The following is a 20,736-nucleotide window of genomic DNA, read 5'->3' on the forward strand; positions in this document are numbered from 1 at the left end:
GTATGTCTATTGTTGATTGTGATGTTGTATCTACATTTAAAATTACTTGTAAATCTCCAAAAATTATTTGATTGGTTGTATTTTCTAGGACTAGTTGATCTGTAATTGTCAATTCATCAACTTGTCCAATGGCCACATCTTCAAATTCATTATTATAAATCTACAAATCTTGCTGTCATTTTTCTTTTTATATTAATTATTAATCAATATTTAATATTACTTTTTTCTAGCTCCTCTTTTTCTCTTGGCTCCACCATTAATCCCATATTGTGTTCCTCCAGCTTGTGTTCTTTTTCGTCTTGGTTTTTTTCCATATCCCAATTTATCTGTTACGTCTCCAATCTTGCTAGCATAAGGAACACCAGCATCACCAAGTGCCTTTGCTCCTCGTGATATTAATTTGTTTTCTTTGACAAAATCATATGCTCTTTTAAACCAATCTCCAAATCCATCTCCTTGTTGGCCACCCAAACCTGTTGTGTGAATACAAGCTCCATCATTTGAAATCCATACTCTGTTCTTGTTCATTTTTCTTTATATATAATTAAATCTATATTTTAATTTCGAGTTGTAAATTAAAATCCTTTCTATAATCTCCATTTCTACTTGTGTAAAGAAAATGATATTTCTCTTTGGTTGAAAATGAATAAATCTCTATAAATAATTTAAAAGGAATTGTCAGTGATAGTTCTTCCAACCAACTATGATCATTGTGAACTGTTGCGCAAAAGATTAAAACATTTGTTTGTTTGTTAGTACATTCATCTATAATCTTTTTAATAACAACAGTCTTGCCGCTATTCTTTGGAGCACATACCAATATATTTGCATTTAATTGATTAAATAATTCTGATCCTTTTACATTTTTTGGTGGTTGTGGTAGTTTGATTGGTTCCACAATTACATTATTGATTTTTGTTAGCTGTATCATTTTTATATATATGTTGATTTTAAAATTTGGTAAATTGAAATACAGCTGCAAATTCCAATTCATTTTCCAAATAATTGTTGTTTTGATCCACACATTCAAAATAATAAGCTCCTTGTATAATGGCCCCACTTTTGTTTGTAAAATGTAAATTACAATTGGTGGTGGATATTTTTGAAAAGGAAAAAAGGTTGTTGTCACTAATCAATGAAGTTCTAATTGTGCACACATCCCCAATATGAAGTGTTCCATCCAAACTATAGAGTTTTAATGTAATAAGATCTGGAACAAAATCTAAATTAATTTGAACCATCAACCTTGCATGACCACCAGGAATGATACCACTAATTGGGATTGTTTTAATAATTGTCAACATCACTTCCCACGGGATACAATTCACTAGCGGGGATAGAGGTAAAAACCATTTGGAGGGCATATTGACGTACATTACGAGGGGCTTTTACTCTGGTTTTGGTGGAACTCTTCTTACCATTGGGGTCAGTTTGTGTTTTGAGCTCCACATAATCTTGTTGAGGGAACGACTCGAAGCGTTCGGGAGGGACGACAAAAATGAGGTGGAATGTGGTATACTTGGTAGATGCATCACCCGTTGTTGTTGTGGATGTATCACCAGTTGTTGTTGTTGTTGATGCATCACCCGTTGTTGTTGTTGTTGTTGTTGATGCATCAGCCATTGTTGGTGTTTTGTTGGATCTATTGGGGTTAAGGGATCAAGGTTATAAGTGATATGAGTGAGTTCTTTAAAAGAGACAGGGTGTTGGTTGGTTTTGGTGATTTGAAATAGATATTTTCCTGCAAAGGAATCAATTGCTGGGAAGTTCAAATCGGTTGGTCTAACATAGGTTTCTGGTGGGAAACGATTGTCAGAGTTACGTCTTTCAACTAGCTCGGCAGTATTCTTTACAGAGCCAAAATTTGTGGGGAAAAAGTGAAGGTGGCTTTCGCAAAGATTGTCTTCTTCTTCTTCAAGTGATCTGATAATATATCTGCCTCCATTACTAAGAGTCTGGTGAGACAGCTGCTCAAAGAGTAAACCGCCAATCTGAGTTGTACCAACCAAAGAAATTTTTTTGATAACTTCTTCCCTCCAATTCCAATAGAATCTTTGAACCATCTTTTCTTTGACGTAGTTGGAAGCGAAGGAGACTCGTGGCACCGAAAAATCTGGACAGTTTGGTTCGACGTCCAAATGAATCACTATGTGACTTCCTGACTGTGGTGAGTCTGGCATGTTGATACTACTAACGCATGCTTCAAGGTCTGTACAGGAGATGGCATTGACGAGAAGTCCTTGATCAGATACAGTGTGTGTCTCGGGTGTTTGGATCGCTGCGCTCCCAAAAAAGTTTACAAGCATTCGCACTTGCAGGGCTCATTATATATTAAATAAGTTAAAATAGTTAATTTATTTTTAGAAATATTTATTTTTATTGTATTTTATTATTTTTTAGAATTAATTATTAACTTTTAATATTTTGGATAGAATTATAAAGGTTAAAAAAGTTAAAATTATTTTGGAAAAATAGAAAAATATTGGTTTGATTTAGATTTTGGATTATAATTTCATAATTTTAACTTTATAATTTGGATAGAAAATTGATATAAATTATTTCTTTCCAATATATATAAAATGGAAAAATTAATATTTGGATCAAATTTGGAAAATAATTTCAACTTGGAAACATTACAAAAAATGTGCTACCAGTGTACATCCAATGATAATTACCAAGACATTATTCATTATATCAAGCAATACTTTGTGAAATTGCATGATACACCAACGATAAAGGGAATGGATGGAGAACAAAGATTTATTTCATTGGCATATGAAGATGCTAAAAAACAATTCTTTTTAAATTCATTGGTGTGCAAAGTAAATGGAAATGACAATCAAATAAGAAAATGGTTCTTTGATGTTGATTGTGAAAGATATTCTACTACAATGGATCCAAAAAAACCAAAAGTATTTATAGAAAACCAAATAAAATATCTAAATATGTTTCATGGATTTAAATTTACTGATAGAAAAGAGTTTGACAAAAAAATGGTAGATCCAATTGCAGAAGCAATAGCAAAGGAAGGAGTAGAATTTCTTTGGAATCACATTGATATTGTCCTTTGTTCAAACAACCAAGAAGAGTATAAATATTTAAAAGGTCATACTGCCAAGGTTGTGTCTGGAAAGAAACAAGAAACAATGGTTTATCTAAGAGGTGTCCAAGGTGCAGGAAAGTCCTCTTTAATAGAAATAATTACTGCTTCTATTGGACACAATGTAGTTTATACTTATCTGATCCACATATTTGTCTTCCAAATGCACACAACGAAGATATTGTTGGTAAAACTGTAATTGTATTTGAAGAGATTCCAGTAAAATCTAGTAATGATTGGAACCAATTTTCAAGTGCACAAAAGCACTTTATTACTGGTAAAACAATAAAGATTAATCCAAAACATAAAAACCAATACTTTATACCCAATATGATTAGTGGATATGCTATTTCTAATCAATGGGCAATTAAAGTAGAAAATGGTGATAGAAGATATTTCATTCCCACAATATCTAAATGCAAAGTTGGTGACACTGAGTATTTTAAGAAATTGTACTCTTTTATACACAACGATTTGGTAATGGAAGCATTTTACTGGGAATGTATTGTTATTGAAAAAACCAATCCATTCAATGAGAGATTGATTCCAGATACCATACGTAAAAATGAAATATTAAATGATCATTTGATTTCTATTTATGAATTTATCAAAAATAAATATGTTTTAAAAGGGTTGGGTATCGAAAAAATAACAAGAATGGCTTTGTATAAATGGTATGAAGATTATTGTAAAACAAATAAAATTAAAACAATTCCAAAGAATGAAGCTTATATCACTCCAACCACTTGATTCTTTAAATGGTATACCATTGTATCTATTTAATAAAAATTTAATTGCATGATAACCGCATGTTGTACTATTTGATGCTTGAGCAATGACTTTGTTTACTTTGAATTTTAAATAATAATCTGGATTGATTTCATCAATTAAATCTTTTAATTGTTTCATAAAATCATCGGTTGGTTCTTGACCAAATGAATCATAATACTCTACTGATTTATCTTTATCTGCGTCAATATATACTGCAACCCAATGACTTCCTGGTTTGTTGTGTGGATCCAAATTCATAATAAATGACATCTTGTCTTTTGGTTCCAATAAATTTAATTGGTCACTTGCTATTACTCTTTCAAATCCCTTTCTATGATATGGTTTCATTATTCTTTCAATTTCGCTATCATAAAGACCTTTGTTTGATCTTCCACTACCAATCTTTTGTTTTTTTTTTCAAATCTTGAGCAAATGATACAATTAAATCAATGACACTAATTCTTTGATTCTTTACCATGTCTTTTAATTCATTTCCTAAATTTGTAGATAGTTTAGTAGAGGTCATTGTTGAATTTAAATACTCTTTTACAAAATCATTTGTAGCTGTTAGATTGTTTCTTGGGACCATTTCTATTAAATCATTTGGTAAAATTTGATCAACCATTATTTGTTGTTGCTGTTCTGTTTGTTTTGCTTGATTTACTTGATTTGCTTGAATTGTTCTTTCCAATTCCAAAAGATTCTTTTCTTTCATTTCATTGTTCATATCTATAATTGATTGTAATTGTTCATCTATTTGTCTTGTATTTTCATACTTGCCTTCCAATTCTTGTATTCTCTTTTCTGTCAACTTTTGATTGTAAAGTATTTCCATTGATCTATCATCTTTTTCTTGTCTTCTCTTTAATTTCTCCTCCTTTGCTTCAAACAACATTGACAATCTCTTTTCCAATTGATCAAATCTATCATTTTCTTTTTTTAGAATTGGTATCTCTTGCTGATCATCTTTTGTTAGATCAATGATCTTTTTCTTTGTTTCTTTATCCAATTCTTGTTGATTCTTGAGTACAGACTCTCTAAAGTTGGCATCCTGTATTGATTTGATCATGGCAACTTCATTTGGATTTGACCAAGCCAATACAGGGCTGCTTTCTTTAGAGAGCTGTTGTTGTTGTTTCCTCTCATCATCTAATGCTTCTCTAATCAACTTTCTAATCAATTTTTTATCATTCTTTTTTGATCTAATGTAAACTCTATCTACTCCATGTTGTATGTATCGTCCTCTTTTATCTTTTTTTAATCTTAATGGTCTCTGTTTTTGCTTCTTGCCTCCAATCATCATCTTGTATTATTATACAATATAATTATATTTAAAACTTCATAATCATTTTATTCTTTATAATATCTGATTCTTTAATACTATTTATAGGTTGTTGTTTTATCTCTTTCTCTACAACTTCATCGTTTACAATGAAATTATTTTTTTGTTCATTTGTTCAAAGTCTTTTTTGTTATTATCTATTACTATTCTTTTCTTTTTTACAGGAGCTTTGTTTTTTGTTCTTTTCTTTGTATTATCATTATCAGAATCATTATCAGAATCACTATCATAGATTATAAATTGATTTTTTCTCGCATCACGTGCTTTTTTTAGATTTAGAGCAGATGTAATTGATCTTTTATCTTTTTTTATATCTTGATCCATTCTCTTTATTATATATATATATATAGAATAATTTATTATATTACTATTTTTACACTACTTTTATAATACTTTTTCACTACTTTATTTAAAGACAAAATAGCGACAGCAAATCACTTTTATTAGAGTAATAGTAAATTATAGTAATTTTATAATAATGTTTTACTAATTATATATAAAAGTATGTTGATTACACATAAAAAGATATTCTATAAATTCACACAATAGAATCAGTGGTACTAATTCTAAATTTAAATATAATATTATATATTATCCTCAAGACAGGTTTGACAGAGTGGCATTATTACAAGCGACAATACCAAAATCATTTAATACAGTTGGAAGAGGATTAAATACTTTTGAGTTGATTGAAGATGATCAATCAACTATTATTTCTATTCCTGTTGGTAATTATTCTAGAAAATCATTACAAGACACATTGGAAAAGCAATTGAATGCAGTGTCACCAAACAATGTCAAATATGCAATTAGTTGGCCGACATCACAACAACCAAATACTATATTTACTTGTGCGTCAACAAGATCCAGAATATTCAACCAATCGTTTCTTTTACTAGTAACAATCTTTTGTTTCGTCATTTAGGTCTTAATAAAGATTCAACAACCACCCACCGGATTCTTAATATCCATTATATGTTTGTGTTGTTTGGTTTGTGTTAAAAAAAATATATATTTTATTTTACAATTGTTTTTGGATCAGAATTAATTATTGCATCCTCACCGCTTATCACAGGATACAAGACAGAGGGGGGGACAGAGCTAAAAGCCATTTTGAGTGCATATTGATGCACATTTTGAGGGGCTTTTACTTTGTTTTTGGTGGTGGTCTTCTTGCCAGGGTTATTGGCGTCAGGTTGTGTTTTGGCTTCCACATATTCTTGGCGAGGGAACGAATCAAAGCGATGAGGAGGGACGACAAAAAAGAGGTGGAATTGGGTACCAGCTGTTGTGGATGCATCAGTTGTTGTTGTTGCTGTTGTTGTTGTGGTTGTATCTGTTGTGGTTGCAGCGGGGTTTTTTGTAGATGGATCAAGATGGAAAGTGATAAAATTGAGCTCTTTAAAAGAGACAGGATGGTTGGTTTTGGTGATTTGAAATAAATATTGTCCCATAAACGAATCAACTGCTGGGAAGTTTAAATCGGTTGGTCTAACATAGGTGTCAGGTGGGAAACGATTTTTGGAGGCAAGTCTAGAAGCTAGCTCGGTGGTACCCTGAATCGAGTCGCATTTGGCGGGGGCAAAGTGAAGGTATTCGCCCAGATTGCCTTTCCCATCAAGTGATCTGATATGAAATTCACCGCCATTAATAAGAGTCTGGTGAGACAGCTGCTCAAAGAGCAAACCTTCGATCTGACTTGTGCCAACTAGAGAAACTTTTCTGATAACTTCTTCCCTCCAATTCCAATAGAATCTTTGAACCAGCTTTTCTTTGACGTAGTTGGAAGCGAACGAGACTCGTTGGCGCACAAAATCTGTGCCTGGTTCGGCGTCCAAATGAATCACTTTGTGACTTCCAGACTCTGGAGAGTCTGGCATGTTAATACTGCTAATGCATGCTTCAAGGTTTGTACTGGAGATTGCATTGACGAGAAGTTCTTGATCAGGTCTACTGATTTTATCAAGTACATATCTAAAGAATTAAGGAGAAAGTAAGGAATAGGTCAACAATGAATGGTACATAATTATAACTATATATTTTCGCATACCTAGGTATTCCACCCCATCTAAAGTATCGACTTTGAACATCTTGAATTGGATGATCAAATATCAAGCAGTTTGAAGCCAGAATCTCCAATGATGACCATAGTGGCATGATAATTCGACTTGTTTTTCCATCCTGAAGAAAAAAAAAGAATTGATTAGAACGAGTTTTAGAATCAATTAATTAATGGAATTAACGAACCTTCATGTACTCCTCATAATTTGACTTGTTTGGTGACGACACAATCAAAGTGGGTCTTTTGGATGGCAGTGGGCGCTGACCATCAACGAGGTAAAGAGATGATGAATCTGGTCGAAGAAGGATATCCTTGAAAGAGGATCTATCTCCTTGGTGAACGATTGGACTCCCATCCTCGGTATAAGTAAAGTGGTAGACGGGTGCATCAACAACATCGTATATTATTGATTTGACTAAAGGGTCGCTTCTCTTGCGGTACAGGTAGTAGAAAAGAAATACTGATTTGCCGATACCAGGATTTCCTTTTACCAGTACAATTGAACCTTGACCATGAAGAGCTTGGTGATTGCTGATGATATCATACACAGGGATATAACAATCTCGTACATAAATCTTGTTGTATTTCTCTCTCTTTGTTGGGAATAGTGACTCACTCAATTTGAGACAACAAATTGTCGAATCAGAATCCAGAGTAGATTCTCCAAGAGAGACTTTTTGTTTCACTGCTTCCTCAACTATTTCGGCCATGTTAAGTTTATTCCAAAATATATTCACATTTGGATCAGATACTAAAAAGAGTGAGAGTTAAATTAGTATGCCATACAATGGAAGTATGAAATGTTTTAAAAAAGGAATGCGATAGGAAGAAAGTTGTAAAAAGATGATAGTGATTTTTAATTATCTGATGGATATAGGAAGTGCTGTTAACCGGATAGGTGAGTGAAACAAACTAATAAAAGGTAGAGGTTTTGAGTGTCCAGTGATATGAATGGTTGATATAATATTAGGAATGGTTGGAGATGGATTGACCAACAACAATGAGGCAAGTGAGGGGCCTATAATGTGAGGAACAAACAAGCAAAACAAAATGACTAGATTTGAATGATGGTGATCGGTTGATGCACCAATTAGATATGTTTGACAAAAGGAGTGGATAAGATGGAAAAGAGATGGGTGATAAAAATAAAAGGATGTAGAGCGATAGAGAGTGGTGTAGCTTGGTGAATGGACAATGGTATTTGATTTGGATCAAAGGATTATAAATATATCAACGAACACAAGAGGTCAATGATATGTAAAGATGAACAAGCAAAACTAAATGACAAATGTTTGGTTGTACAACAATGAAGCAAGTGGTTAAAAGGAAAGAGATGGGTGGTGCATTGGTAATGAAAAAAAAAAGATAATCAAAAGAAATGGTGCAAAAAAGAGGAGCAATGATAGTGATTTTTAATTATTTGATGGATATAGGAAGTGTTGTTAACCGGATAGGTGAGTGAAACAAACTAATAAAAGGTAGAGGTTTTGAGTGTCCAGTGATATTAATAGTGGTTGATAATATTAGGAATGGTTGGAAATGGATTGACCAACAACACTGAGGCAAGCGAAGGGCCTGTAATATGAGAACAAACTAAACAAAATGACAAAATGACAAGTGATGGTGATTGGTCGATGGACAATGGTATTTGATTTGGGTCAAAGGATTATAAATATATCAATGAACAAAAGGTCGATGATATAAAATATGAACAAACAAAATGGCAAATGTTTAGTGTTTGGTTGGTACCGTCCAACAATGAAGCAAGTGGTTAAAAGGAAAGAGATGGGTGGTGCATTGATTGGTAATGAAAACAAAAAGAGGAGCAATGATAGTGATTGCAACATTGGTAATGAAGAAAATGTAAGGTTTCAAAAGGGAGAGAATTACAAATGAAAAAAATTGGTGAGGGATGACAGTAGAGAGGAAATGGTATGAAAGATAGTGCAATAGTGATTGTGACTGGTTACCTTGTAGGGGAGAAGGGTGGGGTCCCTTTTGAAACTGTTTAAACTAACAAATAGTTCACTACCGTAGATAGGCGAGTATTCCTTGAACAAATCACATGGCCACTTTACAAGAGACTCTCCTTTGGGTAAAGATTTGGTGTTGGAATCAAAATCAAAGATTGCTCCTGGTTTTAGTCTGCGTTGTGACTTGAAATATCCTATCCAAGAATCGATGTCTGTAAAATCCCATTCATTTGGGTCTAAATAGAATAGAATAGAATAGAATAGAATAGAATAGAATAGAATAGAATAGAATAGAATAGAATAGAATAGAATAGAATAGAATAGAATAGAATAGAATAGAATAGAATAGAATAGAATAGAATAGAATAGAATAGAATAGAATAGAATAGAATAGAATAGAATAGAATAGAATAGAATAGAATAGAATAGAATAGAATAGAATAGAATAGAATAGAATAGAATAGAATAGAAACAGAGGGTCATTAATTTTTTCAGGTCAAGGAACTAGAACAAAAAACATACCCTTTTCTCTCCAGCCATTATCCATTTCTTGAATATTTGTTTGATATAATATTATAGTAAGTAAGTTGCAAATAAGATAAGGGAATATAAACAAGAATAAAAAAGGTTCACGGCGAAATGAACAAGAGATTGAGTGAATGAATATTGAAAAGATGATGACGATGGTGAAGACGATTTCTCTTATGGATAACTGATGGATAGATAAATATGAAATATGTGGATAATAAATGGCAAAAAAAGAACAAATAAAATGTATCAGAAAGAATACATAGTGAACTGCTGCGTATGAGTTCTTTTTATCATCAGACTCCAAAAAAAAAAAAGATTATACTAGTAATTATAAACAAAAAATAAAATGTGTGGTTTTATTTTAAATATTAATAAAATCATTGGAAGATGGGTGAGCGATGATCATCAGACATGACTTTAATATTAGGGTTGATGGTTGTGATTAATAGATGACTTGAACCACAACACAGAGTGACTAAACGAGAGAAACGAGAATAATGATGGGTGGTGGTAGTGGAGGGAATCTGACGAATGACAATCATGTGCGAACAACAAGACGAATATGAGTGGTTAAATAGTAGATAGATGTATCATTACTTACCTCTACTGCTGTGCTGATGTGATAGCGATTGTTGAATTAAAAGTTGTTGAACAGCCAGATAGAGCTTCTTTGCAGGTGCTACGACTATGCCACATTTACCAAAATCAGCCTCTGTAAACACTGCTATACTCTCTCCATCTACATCATTATCAAGAAGCATCTGGGCATATTCTTCTCTTACTCGAACTTCTTTTGTAGCCCATTCTTTTACTTGTTTTGCTGACCATCGTTTGAAATCGCTTTGTGATGCAATTTCTGTTATTGACAAAGCATTATACATGTTATGATTAAAAGAGATGTCGTAAGATAATAGAAAACATGGGTTCTCCTTTTAATGTTGTTGTTGTTGTTGTTGTTGGTATTGAAATTCTTTGTTTGAAACACTCTGACACCACTTTTTTTTTTTTTTTTTTTTTTTTTTCATTCTCTTGAAAACAACAAGACCGACTCTTTGTCTTATGTGAACAAAGATTAGTACTCCTATAGATTCAGCTCAACTTTGAACGATAACAGCAATTTATATTTAATATACCAACATTCTATGATGACAGTAACATTCAACCTATTACATACAACATTGATAATCAATGTTTTGTCTATTGTAATTGCTAGAACCACTCTCACTAAAGCATTCTCGTTTATCATCCAATCCATGTTATATTTCAACTTTGTATGTCTATTCATACAACCAAATCCATTTTGTAAGAATTGGTAAACTGGTTACACTCTGTGTTGATTCACCTCCAACCTTGACAATGCAAACTACAGATTCAGAAGTATATACGGATGTTTTTATTCCTGAAAGATTTAGACCTCCCAATATTCAAATACCAAAAACAATCTCCAACGCCCAACCCACACACAGAGGATGCAGTAATGCCAACAAGAAAAACCATTTTCCTCTGAAATGGAACAAGATTGTCCTAGACCAAGAGAATTGAGAGCTATACATGAGTAAGTATCGTTGGTGTTTTTGTTGCACATTCCATGTGGACATGAATTTGGATAAGTGGTGCAATCCACGGCCGTGTCATTACCTATCGAGTATTGAGGCAGGCAGACTGGTGCTACAAATTCACTGCCGGTGCCACAGAATATCTGCATTACTTATCCCCCCTTTTTTCTACACGTGTACATGTACAGAGGTATGTTCAAAATGGAGGTTCATGCACACATACTGATCAATGTCAAATTGGGTTAAACTGTGTTAACTCCTTGTGTACTATAGTCGTTAGTAATGCAGAATATCAATATCATATTATTTTATTGTGAGACTCACAACACTGAACCACTGCCCTGCATACCCTACTTGTTAGTCATGCTGGTTCAGATCGTCATCTACTAGTGCGTGGTAAGGATACCGATCCTTACAAAATGTACGAATTGATCTATGTCTTTGAGTATTTTGTGATTTCTTCTCGAGAAAAGATTCACCATTTTCTTTGACAAGTGGACCTAGTGATGAATGAATTTTACTCCATACACTAGTATAGTGTTCCACTGTGGCTTGGCTTGGTTCTGGAAGGATTTGCTGGCTATGTCCTAGAGAATCAATTAAAAATCCAAATAATTCATTCCATGGTACACAAAGAGTATATACACCACCATTGACAATAGATTTACTGTTGATCTCAACTTGTCTATTATAGCTTGAGAGTAATAACCTAGCCTAAATTCGTTGAGAACAATTCTGATAAATAATAATAAAAAGATTATTAATAATCTTTAAACATTTGACTGATTGATTGATCATACCTTTTCCAACGATCTTCATTCTCTAGAACAGAGATTTCAAATTGTCTAGTGATTTTTTTATAAAAAGAGGTGTATTTGATAATAAACTTTGTTTTTTTGGGTTCAATGACAACATAGTCCCCTGACGTGGGTGTTTGATCAAAGGGGAGATGAGGTTCATCCCTTTTCCAAATACCAATAGCTAAAAAGTTATACAAAAGTTTGAGATGGATTTGGATCGACATCCATGATATTCCTGGTTGAAATCTCTCCAATATGATATCAAATTCGTCAATATTATTATTATCCAACTCGTTTTCCACATCTCGATGGATAACGTCCATCTGTTGATCAGTGACGTTTCCTCTTCCTCCTGCTCTTAAAAGACTATCTTCCAAACCAAGATTTAAAATTAATTCACGATTTTCATCTGTCTGTCTAGTAAATATTCTAATCTCTAATGTTGATTTGAAAGATGAATGTTGGGTTAATTAATGTAAGCTAGCTTTTTTGAAGAAAAATATTTATAGATAGTTCTTTTTATACATACGAGGAGTAAACTCTTCAACACAACCACGTAATTCATAAAACACCAAATAACCATTTGGGGTGCGCCTTTCAAAACAATCAATGGTCACCTGTAAGAGGACTGACCCTTCCAATTCTAAATCAACCAGATCATCGTTAAACTTGTAAGTTTCTTTCATTTTCTCTAACCATTCACGTGTATCATCTTTAGACCAATATTTAGGATCTTCAAGAAAGGATATTTAGGATTTTCAAGAAAAGAATTGAATAAATAAATAATGAAAGAGACTGATGTTCGAATCATGATCCACAACATACGTTTTTGATTCCAAAGTAAATTTGTAGTATTACTATTGATCAATAAATCAGCTGATTATGATAATCATAATAAAAATATAATAATAAAATTATTTTGAAGCAAGACAAACCTCTCTCACTTTCTCTCTCATTTGGTTAGTTTAGAAAGAAATAGAGATAAATAATAATAATAATAATTAAGTAGATACGACGAAAGTATTGAGTAAATTAGATCTACCGTCATACATTTCGATACCACAAGATTATTATGTTGCTCCGACTTTTATTTGAAACTAAAATTTTTTGGGGATTGTCTCAAACTATCTGTTTTGTGGTGGGTAGTTGTTTGGTGACCACCCCACTTTTAAGTGTCAACAAGACGACGTCGAATCATGATGGTTCGGTTGAATAGCCGCTCTCGTTTGTATTTCTTATATTAACGACACCGCTGTGTTTTGGATCCAAAAAAAGATCCTGAACAAAAATGTATTTTGGTACACTACCCAACTTTTAAGAATGAATCCAAACAATCCTATCCTATCCTTTGGTTCATTCATTCATTCTTAGTTATTTAATCAACAAACCATTACATATATTATTATCCATTCATTATTATTATTCTTTTAAAAAAAAAAACAACATGTATAGATCACAATCATTTTCGTTATTATTGGTATTATTATTCACAATCATTAGTATTGCAGTAGGAGCCAATATCATACCAGATGGAGAGTATGGCGGTACTATTGATTCAGGTAGTTGTAATGAGACCACTGTCCCATTTGTCATCAACTTTCAAAGTGGAGCATTTAGCACAAAGGGTGGATCAGGTCTCTCTTCAGCTGTAATCTACACCAGCCAAGTCTACAATGAATCAATCGGTCAAAACGACACCAATATCCTCTCATTGGGTCAAGACAACTGCGTACTCTTTACCTATGACACAACTAGCAAGAACGTTACATTGTACTTCCCACTAAATGCTCCAGGTTGCAATACAGAGACTGTTTGCGCAGGTGCCTATGTAGCCAGTGCTACCTTTGGCAAGTCAGTCGACCTTGACAGTTCTTCAGCATCAACCATCTCGATCATCTCCTCTGCCATCTTTGCTACATTTATCCTTTTATTCTCTCTTGTCTAAGGGTTTAAACTATAAAACTAAACTATATTCTGTTGTATCATAACCAATTAAAAATAAACAAACAAACAAATATAACTACTTATTTATTCAAAAAATAACTAAAGTAAATAATGAATCGAATTTTGCATCAAACTTGAGGTTCATTCACTCATCTCGATCTCATTTCATTCTTTTATTAATCTTTTTTTTTGTAAATAACATAACAACATACATACATTCATTATCATCATCAATCATTGTATTATAGTCATATAAATATATTAAAGTAATATCGCGTAATAATCATTATAACATTATTAGACATGTCAGACGACGAATATTTAAACGATCAAGAACCAAAAGAAGAACCAATCTTTATACCTCCTCTCAACTTTTCGATGGTATCTAGTGGAGTATATAGAAGTGGATACCCAAACAAAAAGAATCATCCATTCCTCAAGAAGCTTGGATTGAAATCTATCTTGTATCTATGTCCTGAAGAGTACAGTGAATCTAATACAAACTTTATCAGAAAGAATGGTATCAAGTTACTTCACTATAGAATCGTTGGAAATAAAGTATGAATCAAAATGAATCAATGAAGAAGAGTGAAGAGTGAAGAGAGAGAGAGATCAAAAAGAATGGTGATGAGTGATATTAACAAACCAAACACACTTTCAAAAAGGAACCATTTGTAGATATCCCAGACGAATATATTAGAGATGCATTGGTCGATTTATTAGATGTTAGAAATCATCCCATTTTAATTCATTGTAACAAAGGAAAGGTATGTTAATAACATATATATATTAATCATTAATTGGTTCATTCCATATTCATTAATCAATTTGTTATTTTTTTATTTGTTTGTAGCATCGTACAGGATGTGTTGTTGGATGTTTAAGAAAACTACAAAAATGGTCATACACTTATATCTTTGATGAGTACAGAAGATTTGCAGGCAGCAAAGTTAGAGTTTTGGATCAACAATTTATCGAACTTTTCAAATTAGAAGTACCATACAATAAGAAATATAAACCTAATTGGCTTTAATTAATTAATACATATATGTACATGATCAAGAATAAAGTAAATTGGAATCAAGTAAAAAGAATTCTATTTCAAAACCAATTAAATACTAGAGGTTCCTGGTCAGAAGGACAAACCTTTGACCAAAACAGCGGAGTGACCATCTAGGATATTTTAAAAGAAAAAAATCCAAGGAGCGCCTTTCCTTACCACGCGATTAAAACAGCTTTGCAAGGGTTGTTTTATTGGATGGACTGAACCTGAACCAAGACAAACAAAACAGAAGAGATTCTATTTCGTCATAGTAGATGTTTGAATGAATGATTCATTTGCATCATCATCATCATCATCAACAATATTGTCTTTGTCTCTTGTGCGACTAGAATAGGAAAAGTTGATTGTATGTATCATCATCATCATCATCGTCGTAATCGTCATGGTCAACCTTGTTGTTTTATTATCCTTTAAATGTCTTTGTGTTGTTATTTATATAAATATAAATAATTGTTATATTTAGGTTAAGTGACAAACAACAAAAAAAGAATTAAAATCAAATTACAATTTCAATAACATAACAACAACATCATCAATCATGTCATGTCATGTCATGTGATAACATAATATATATATATATATCAATAGATATTAGTACTATTCTAGCATAGAGTTGGCAGTCATAAAACAGGATGGATTGAAGTGATCACCCCCACTTGTCACTACATTCATCACACGAACCCCCCCACCCCCAATTGTTAGTTTCTCTTTCGTTCTAACAATCACATACACCAACAAGATTATAATTGGTGGATTATCATGATATGATGTATTTATTCTAATAGTCAACAACAACAACAAAAACAACAGTAGTCTATCTATTTATATGTGTGCATCAGTTCAATCAGTCAGTAAATAGATATTATTATCTATTATCCAATTGATTCCATCAATTCGCATTTGAATAATACTAATTCCTCTTTTACCTAGTTTAAGAGTGGTCATCCATACATCACCATCTCACCTCAATCAATAAGGTAATCGCTACCCATCTCTTGCTTTGCAATATATACAGACTGTCTGAGATTCTATTCTGCTGGCTGCCCGCCCCCTGGAATAATACAAACATATATTATTCAAGTTTAATGATTCTTTTTCGTAAAAGGTATATATCATAATCAACTCTATGGTAGAGAGTAAGGAGAGACAGAGAGAGAGAGAGAGAGAGAGAGAGAGAGGATAGTCAATAGTGAGGAATATAGTACTATAATAATAACAATTAAATTAATTATTATTTATTATTATTATTTCCAAACAACAATTATTAATAATAATAACAATAGTAATAATAATCTATTAAAAGGTATGAATGGTTTGTGTAGTCTGTTTGCAAAGACAAGAGAGTAGAGTGTAGAGGAGAATTTCTCAAATGCCGAATCGGCACTCTCTATCGATTGTCATATGGCAATCACTACCAATCTCCGCGCACTCACGAGATAGATAGATAGATACTTGCAATCACATCATCATTATCATAATTATCATCATACCCGCGGTCATCTAACAAAAAAAAAACAATCTAATTTACCATTTTTAGTTTAATCTAAAAGATTGATAGAGATATATAGATTATTATTTAATATTAATTAATTAATTGTAATTGTAACTGTAATAGCTGTAATATAATAATAATAATTTGGAAACCATACCTACCATGTCTACAAAAACATTGGTTTTAAACAAGGAAGGTGGAGGAGGAGAACCAACCAATCCAAAATGTGTAAATTGTGGTGAATTTTGTGAAGGACAAACTTTTGAAGCCTTTGGAAACAGCTATCATCCAAGTTGTTTTTGTTGTGCTGGTTGTAAAAGGACCTTTCCAACTGGTAGATTCTTGAATATTAATAGGAAACCATATTGGTATGTGTGACAAACAAAATATTATAGGTATTAGAATAAGATGATCATATTTATTTATAAAGAATCATTTGTTATTTTTAATTTTGTAGTGATGGATGTGGTAGACAAGCATTTATTCAAGCTCAGTTGGGAGGTAATTCTCCATTGTCAAAGGGAAAACAAAATGGTGGTGGTGCTGGCAATGCAACTGCAACCTCTCCAAAGTCTAGACGTAAAGACATATCTTCTCCAGTATCATCATCACAATCACCAAATGCCAACAACAAAGAGGAGAAACAGTATTCCAAGACATCATCGGAACAAGAGAGAATCATTAAAGATGAATTAAACAAAATTGAAAAAAGATACTCTGGTCAAACTGTTGATGAAGCTGAAACAAGTTGGGTTAATCAGAATGCAAACAACAATAACAACAGTAACAGTACAACAAGCTCACCATTATCATGTAGTGGAAGTGGTGGAAGTAGAAAATCAACACCACTTCAAGGTGCCAACAATGCCAATTCCAACAGCAATACTCAAAGATTATCAAAAAGATTTGAATCAATTTCAATTAGTGAAGATGATAATAATAGTAATGGTAACAACAACAATAATAACAATGGTGGAGGAGGACTTAGTAGAGCAAGTAGTATATCTAAATTTGATAGAGAAAGATATGAATTTTTAAATTCATCAACTAGTAGCAATAGTATTAGTAGTGAAGGTAGTACTCCTCCACAATCTCTATCTCGTGTTCAATCATTTAGAGATGATACAAGTACTTCATCCATCTCCAGTGGTAATAATATTAATAATAATATTAATAATAATAATGGTATCAAGAGAAATAGTGTAACATTGTCAATGAAACGTGATATCGAGGAGAGAGAGCAAAGGGAAAAAGAAGAAAGGGAAAAAAGAGATTATGAAATATCCATGAACAACAACACCTCTACAAACAGATTATCATTGTCTGTTGGAAAAATGGATGGATCAAAATTTAATTTCTTAAATTCAACTTCATCCCCTTCATTATCCAATAACCTCAACCTCAACAACTATAATAATAATAATAATAATTCTGGTAACATGTTGACAAAAAGATCAAGTGTATCAATTTATAAAAAGGAACTTGAAGAAAAGGAAAGAGAAGAAAGAGAGGAACGTGAAAGAAAACAAAGAGATAGACAAAGTGTTTCTAAATTTGATAGTACAAGATTGGATTTCCTCAATCAATCTACTTCTCCATTAAATGTCTCTCCACCACTTACATCGTCGTCGTCGTCACCTGCTCCTCTTCCAATTGGTCCAACCAATTTCTTGTCAAGATCCAATTCAACTCGTAATAGTATTTCCCTCAAAGACCAAAAAGAGGCTGAAAGAAAAGAAATGGAAGAGAAAAGGGAACGTGAAAGAAAAGAAAGGGATAGATTATCAGTTACCAAATTTGATAGTACTAGATTGGATTTCCTTAATCAACCTCAACCTCAACCCCAACCTCAACCATCCTCATCCTCATCACCAATTACTAGACAACAATCTGTTCAATCATTTGATAGAAATAGTATGTCATTGGATGTCAACAACAACAAAAGAAATAGTGTATCATTTTCAATTATCAAAAATATTGAAGATAGAGAATCATCATCATCATCATCATCTTATGAATTAAGTGGTAATAGTAGACAATCAGTTGGAAGAATTGATAGTTCAAGATTTGAGTTTCTTACACCACCAAGTGTCTCACCAAACATCAATTCAACTTCACCCAAGGTTACTTCACCACCCAACTCACAGTCTGTCAACAAGAGATCTAGTATCACATTGGCCTATAAAAAAGAAATTGAAGAACGTGAAAGAAAACAAAAGGATAGACAAAGTGCAAGTAAATTTGATAGTACAAGATTGGATTTCCTCAATCAAACTAGTTTATCTACTCCTCCCACTACTACCAATACCACTACTACTCCTTTGGTCAGTCCAAAGTCACCTGTACTTTTTGAAAGTAGAAAGAGTTCAACATTGACATTACTACTTGAAAAAGAGGAAAGGGAAAGACAAGAAGCTGAAAAGAGGGAAAAAGAGTTGGCATTGGAGAGAGAAAGACAAGAGGCCGAGAAAAAGGAAAAGGAGTTGGCCAAGGAAAGAGAACGTGTCAAGCTGTTGGAAGTACAAGTAGAAGCTGAAAAGGATAAACAAAGAAAACTACTTGATGAAAAGAACAAACAAATGGCAAAGGAGAAAGAGGAATTGGAGAAAAAGAAACAACAATTGGCAGTGGAGCAATTGGAATATGAAAAGAAAAGAGAACAAGAGAGATTGGAAAAGGAGAGATTGAGAGTATTGGAAGAGCAAAAGAGAGATCAGGAGAGACTGGAAAAGGAGAATGAAAGACAATTGGAACAACAAAGAAGAGAAATGGAGAGATTGGAAAAGGAAAATGAAAGATTGCAATGGGAGAGAGAAAGACAACTAGACGACCAAAGAAGAGAACAAGAGAGAAGGGATAGGGAACGAGAGAGACAATTAGATGACCAACGAAGAGAACAAGAACGATTGGAAAAGGAAAATGAAAGATTGGATCGTGAAAGACAAAGAAAGGAACAAGAATTGGAGGAATACAACAGACTTCAAGAAGACATTCGGTTGAGAAAAGAGGAGCGTCAAAGACGACTAGATAAACAACTAGAAGAAGAGGAACGTGACCGTCAAAGAAGAGCTGAAGAAAGACAACGTCGCAAAGAACAAATGCAAAGAGAGTTGGAGGAAGAAGAACGAAAACTGGCATTGGAAAGGGAAAAAAGACGTGCTCAAAAGGAGGAACGTGAAAGAAGATATCAAGAAGAAATGGCTGCCCTTGAAAGAGAAAGAGAGGAACAAAAAAGACGTAGAGAACAACTACAGCAAAGAGATCAACAACAGAATCCAAGTATTAGAGTTCAACATGTAAAATCAAATCATTCAGATATTATGTATAATACTGTTAATAGTACTAGTAGTATAAGTGAATTGGATAAATTGTCCAATTTGTATTATCAATCTAGCGCACCATCAATCAACACATTTTTAAAAGAACATGATATTAGTGTACCGTCAACTCCAAATGCTGGTATTACTCCATCTCAAAGTTTGTATTCTATAGCTTCCAGTACTCTATCATCATCTCCAATATTGTCACCAAGATCAGGTGAAAAGATTGATAGTGATCATCATCATTCATTGTCGATTGGGAATCATGCCACTTCACCCAATCAAGCATCTGTCATTTCATCCAACCTTGATTATGACCATTCTTCAATTCACTCTGTCGATGGTCAAGATCTTGCAATCAAGTATGGTCACCACCACCACTATGGTACTGTCAATAGTGTCAGTGCTGTCAGTTCAGTCTCTACTACATCTGAGCTTGGATCATATAGAAATAACACCAACAATAATAATCAAAACACTGGTGATATGGAACAAAAAAGAAGAATTGAAAAAATGAAACAAGAAAGAATCAAAAGAGAAGAAGAGGAAGAAAGAAGAGAAGAAGAAGCGAGAAGGATCAGACAAGAAGAAAGACAAAGAAAAAGAGATGAAATGAAGAGAGAACTAGAATTGGAAGAGAAAAAAATTGATCAACAAAGACAAGAAAGATTGGCTAAATTAAAAAGTGGTGGAGTCTTTTAAAATGATCATTTTTTGAAATAAATAAATAAATATTTGATTATTATTATTATGTATATATTTTTTGGTGTTTAATTTATATT

The 20,736-nt window shown here is 32.9% G+C and overlaps 10 protein-coding genes across 10 annotated transcripts; 4 read left to right on the plus strand and 6 right to left on the minus strand.

Moving 5' to 3' along the window:
* Nucleotides 1–6: 6 nt before the first annotated feature.
* DFA_07177 (uncharacterized protein) lies at nucleotides 7–931 on the minus strand (the record flags this gene model as incomplete). Its single annotated transcript, XM_004366986.1, has 4 exons — nucleotides 7–30; nucleotides 334–532; nucleotides 607–652; nucleotides 703–931. 4 exons carry the CDS (start codon nucleotides 929–931, stop codon nucleotides 7–9), a joined length of 498 nt encoding a protein of 165 aa, XP_004367043.1.
* A 356-nt stretch (nucleotides 932–1,287) lies between these two features.
* On the minus strand, nucleotides 1,288–2,683 carry DFA_07178 (uncharacterized protein; the record flags this gene model as incomplete). The annotated part of the gene is made up of 3 exons (XM_004366987.1): nucleotides 1,288–1,454; nucleotides 1,520–2,283; nucleotides 2,676–2,683. 3 exons carry the CDS (start codon nucleotides 2,681–2,683, stop codon nucleotides 1,288–1,290), a joined length of 939 nt encoding a protein of 312 aa, XP_004367044.1.
* Nucleotides 2,684–2,741: 58 nt separating this feature from the next.
* On the plus strand, nucleotides 2,742–3,771 carry DFA_07179 (uncharacterized protein; the record flags this gene model as incomplete). The annotated part of the gene is made up of 3 exons (XM_004366988.1): nucleotides 2,742–3,224; nucleotides 3,314–3,537; nucleotides 3,732–3,771. 3 exons carry the CDS (start codon nucleotides 2,742–2,744, stop codon nucleotides 3,769–3,771), a joined length of 747 nt encoding a protein of 248 aa, XP_004367045.1.
* A 57-nt stretch (nucleotides 3,772–3,828) lies between these two features.
* Nucleotides 3,829–7,985, minus strand: DFA_07180 (uncharacterized protein; the record flags this gene model as incomplete). Its single annotated transcript, XM_004366989.1, has 9 exons — nucleotides 3,829–3,875; nucleotides 3,919–4,273; nucleotides 4,311–5,174; nucleotides 5,376–5,540; nucleotides 5,758–5,779; nucleotides 5,892–5,920; nucleotides 6,239–7,187; nucleotides 7,264–7,394; nucleotides 7,461–7,985. 9 exons carry the CDS (start codon nucleotides 7,983–7,985, stop codon nucleotides 3,829–3,831), a joined length of 3,087 nt encoding a protein of 1,028 aa, XP_004367046.1.
* Nucleotides 7,986–8,885: 900 nt separating this feature from the next.
* Nucleotides 8,886–9,492, plus strand: DFA_07181 (uncharacterized protein; the record flags this gene model as incomplete). The annotated part of the gene is made up of 3 exons (XM_004366990.1): nucleotides 8,886–8,919; nucleotides 9,011–9,138; nucleotides 9,313–9,492. 3 exons carry the CDS (start codon nucleotides 8,886–8,888, stop codon nucleotides 9,490–9,492), a joined length of 342 nt encoding a protein of 113 aa, XP_004367047.1.
* Nucleotides 9,493–9,744: 252 nt separating this feature from the next.
* DFA_07182 (uncharacterized protein) lies at nucleotides 9,745–10,660 on the minus strand (the record flags this gene model as incomplete). The annotated part of the gene is made up of 2 exons (XM_004366991.1): nucleotides 9,745–9,752; nucleotides 10,381–10,660. 2 exons carry the CDS (start codon nucleotides 10,658–10,660, stop codon nucleotides 9,745–9,747), a joined length of 288 nt encoding a protein of 95 aa, XP_004367048.1.
* A 396-nt stretch (nucleotides 10,661–11,056) lies between these two features.
* Nucleotides 11,057–11,484, minus strand: DFA_07183 (uncharacterized protein; the record flags this gene model as incomplete). Its single annotated transcript, XM_004366992.1, has 2 exons — nucleotides 11,057–11,178; nucleotides 11,274–11,484. The coding sequence occupies 2 exons, from the start codon at nucleotides 11,482–11,484 to the stop codon at nucleotides 11,057–11,059; spliced, it is 333 nt and encodes a 110-aa protein (XP_004367049.1).
* Nucleotides 11,485–11,692: 208 nt separating this feature from the next.
* On the minus strand, nucleotides 11,693–13,183 carry DFA_07184 (uncharacterized protein; the record flags this gene model as incomplete). Its single annotated transcript, XM_004366993.1, has 5 exons — nucleotides 11,693–12,029; nucleotides 12,136–12,571; nucleotides 12,665–12,868; nucleotides 12,961–12,992; nucleotides 13,149–13,183. The coding sequence occupies 5 exons, from the start codon at nucleotides 13,181–13,183 to the stop codon at nucleotides 11,693–11,695; spliced, it is 1,044 nt and encodes a 347-aa protein (XP_004367050.1).
* Nucleotides 13,184–13,579: 396 nt separating this feature from the next.
* Nucleotides 13,580–15,112, plus strand: DFA_07185 (putative protein tyrosine phosphatase; the record flags this gene model as incomplete). The annotated part of the gene is made up of 4 exons (XM_004366994.1): nucleotides 13,580–13,982; nucleotides 14,381–14,637; nucleotides 14,745–14,846; nucleotides 14,933–15,112. The coding sequence occupies 4 exons, from the start codon at nucleotides 13,580–13,582 to the stop codon at nucleotides 15,110–15,112; spliced, it is 942 nt and encodes a 313-aa protein (XP_004367051.1).
* A 1,684-nt stretch (nucleotides 15,113–16,796) lies between these two features.
* On the plus strand, nucleotides 16,797–20,656 carry DFA_07186 (uncharacterized protein; the record flags this gene model as incomplete). The annotated part of the gene is made up of 2 exons (XM_004366995.1): nucleotides 16,797–17,002; nucleotides 17,092–20,656. The coding sequence occupies 2 exons, from the start codon at nucleotides 16,797–16,799 to the stop codon at nucleotides 20,654–20,656; spliced, it is 3,771 nt and encodes a 1,256-aa protein (XP_004367052.1).
* Nucleotides 20,657–20,736: the final 80 nt, after the last annotated feature.

Source organism: Cavenderia fasciculata (assembly GCF_000203815.1).
Source record: "Cavenderia fasciculata unplaced genomic scaffold Scf_ET2XIPL01CNAVH-3, whole genome shotgun sequence".
NCBI classification, from domain to species: Eukaryota; Evosea; class Eumycetozoa; order Acytosteliales; family Cavenderiaceae; genus Cavenderia; species Cavenderia fasciculata.